General features: G+C 45.1%; 1 protein-coding gene across 1 annotated transcript in view; it reads left to right on the forward strand.

Moving 5' to 3' along the window:
- GLP2R (glucagon like peptide 2 receptor) overlaps positions 1–2893 on the forward strand; it is a 183244-nt gene that overhangs the window by 170860 nt on the left and 9491 nt on the right. Inside the window, exon 12 of the mRNA XM_025210754.1 lies at positions 2351–2392. Within this exon, the coding sequence (XP_025066539.1) occupies positions 2351–2392 (42 nt within the window). The remainder of the gene's footprint in view (positions 1–2350; positions 2393–2893) is intronic.

Consider the following 2893-nt stretch of genomic DNA (forward strand, 5'->3'; position numbering starts at 1 on the left):
TTGCAGAGACCCCTCCATGTGGCATGGGGCAGTGGGGGGCAGCGGGGATTGCCCCTCGCCTGGCAGAAGCTGGTGAGTGGAGGCTTTTTCTTTTCAAAGAGCCGGGAGTTTTGGCTGGGCAGGGAAGCCATTAAAAGCCAGTGGGGGAATGAGGCCTGTGTGATTTGGAGATTCAGCTGATTTGGCAGCAGCCATATCTCTGAATCAGATTTGGCTAAATCAATTAGGGACAATGATTCAAATCATCAAATCGAATCACTGTCCCCTGAATTGGCTGAATCCAAATCCAAAGTGACTACTAGCAGCTTCGCACAGACCAACTATTCAGTTGGTCTGCTAAAACACACCAGATTAGATTGACCCAAAGGAAAGGATGTTGTCTGCCAGTGCCATATCCTTAGAGCAAAACCCCTAGCACCTGACTGGAAGGATGCAGGGTCGTGGGCACATCTAAGCCCCAGGGCTGGGGCTGGCAGGGAGAGTTCTTTGGCAGCTGCTGGAGAAGAAGCTTCTGTAGGAAAAGGAAAGAAAGGCTTTAGGCTGTGACAGTTTGGCTGCCTGAGATGCTGCTAGTGCTACTGTGCTGCTTACTGTGCTGCTTACCTGCTGTCATTTAAATTGGTGGACTGAACTGAGGCTGTAGGGGTGGAGCAGAACTCATGGGGACACACTACCATGTCATGTAGAGGCCCCAGAGCCAGTGAGGGCATGCCTTAACACACACACAGTGTCACCCATGTCATGAGTTTTGCTTGCCAGCAGCCTGAGGTGCAGTTTCCCAGAAACCCTTGCACCTATCTCCTTGAAAGCTGGCAGGCTCCATGGCCTCAGCAGGGCCTAGCATGCCTGCATTTTTCACCCCGCTGCACCTTAACGCTCACACAGTGTCAGCCTTGTCACAGTTTTGCTTGTCAACTACCTGAGATGCAGTTTCACAGAAACCCCTGCACTTATCTTCTTGAAACTTGGCAGGCTTCATGACTTCATAAGGGGATACCATCCCTGCAATTTTTGTCTGAATCAGGCAAGAAATGAGAAAGTTATAGGCAGTTGTGTGCTTCCCCATTATAGCCTATGGATGAAACATCGAAACAGCGTCAGAACAGCAAAACAGTTTCAACAAAACGTAACGGAACAGGGGTTTCAAAACTAAATAAAACACAAAACAAAATACTGCCCCACTGAAATGTCAAAATGGAAGTTGAAATGGAACGGTACTGTTTTGCATAGCCCTAGTAGCCCTTCTATTTGTTGGAAGTTTGGACATGCAAGTATGCATGCACACAGTGCATAGAAACTGAGCGTATATAGTAGGTTATTCACTGGCTGTACAGAGATGCAGTAACATACAAGTTGCCTATGGGCACATGCAAGTGCTGGGGTGCGCGGCACAACCCCTTGCTGTCACAACTGCCCCTGCTGCAGCTGGGTCTAGCTGTGTTGCAGCCCCACACCCTGCTGTTGGATCAGAAATCCTGTTGCCAACGCCACCCCCACTGCTCCTGGGCCCTGGATCCATCCAGGTTGCAGCCCTGTGCCCTGCACCCTGGTGTTGGTAAAGAAACCTGGGTGGTGTGGCCTCCAATGCCCCCCTGATGCCTCACCTGTGCATGTGCCACACACCGGAGTCCATGGTATGAAAATGTCAGCAAACCAAAACCTACAATTAGTAAATGTTGGACAGAGGAAGAGGACCCTCCCAGGTTCTGATTTCAATAGCTGACTGGTTAGGATACTTTTCTAGGAAGTCAGAACCTGAGGTTTGGGCCCACATTGTCCAAAGGGTGTTTAAACCTGCCTCTCTCAAACTTTCTACTGTGGTGCTCTAATCACAACAGCACAGGTCAGGTATTATTCAGTATTCCAGTATTATCCAAGTAAGAGAGAAGAGTTTTGAGGACAGGAGAAAGCAAGCAAGCCAGATGCGCTGTGATTCAATGGGGTGGGTGCTACCCTCAAAAAGAGGTGAGTCTGGGTTCTAACTTTATGCCTTCCTCCTTTAGGCACAAACTTCCCCACTGCATAGACACAGAAAACCAACTGATTAGATACTCTTCATTAATGAGAATCTCTGCCAAAATATTTTCAATATTGTTAAGTAAAGTCTATTCCTTTATTAATTAGATTATATTTAATAAATTTAATGCTTAGGTCTTTTTGCAGTCTGTTAAAACAGACTTAATTGTATATGAGTTTGTTGTGTTTTTTGTTTTTTTTTAAAGGAAACAGGGTTTGTCTTCCTGGAATAGTATACTGGCAATTTTAATAATAATCACAACTAAGTTAACACTGCAATGACAAGCATGTTCTGCCTTATCTAATTTTCCTCCTATTTTTCTTTCTCTTGTAGGGGTTCCTTGTAGCAGTTTTATATTGCTTTGCTAATGGAGAGGTAAGACAGGCATTATATACGAGGACATGTTTCAAGTTGATTTGTGCAAAACATTTGTGGGAATAAGCAGAATGAAAATAACAAAAGTAATACCAGTATTCGTTATTTAGGAATTCCTGAATGCATTCTCCTATATGTAAAAATATATCAATTGCTTTGTTGTGAGTGGAAAGCCTCTGTGAAGCAGGGCTTACATTGCTTTGAGATAGAGAGGGTTAATGATGAACTAGAGAAGAGGTGTCATAGGCAGGCAAGACAAAACGGTACTCAGCATGCCAGTGCAAGGTCAATCAAGTTTGTATTTGCAATTTGCCAGAGGGTCTGCTTGTTGTACATCAGACTCAGCCGCTCAAGAAGCTGTGGTAGTACCCAGTAACCCACCAAAGGCATGATGGTCCATGGTCTCCCGAGGCCAATGGTTGCCAATGATGATGATAATGATATTAAAAATAATTGCTTCTAATATAGAGAAGATTAAGGGTGGCATTCTGTTCCATTCCT

Source organism: Alligator sinensis, unplaced genomic scaffold (genome assembly GCF_000455745.1).
Source record: "Alligator sinensis unplaced genomic scaffold, ASM45574v1 scaffold1023_1, whole genome shotgun sequence".
In the NCBI taxonomy this organism is placed as follows: domain Eukaryota; kingdom Metazoa; phylum Chordata; order Crocodylia; family Alligatoridae; genus Alligator; species Alligator sinensis.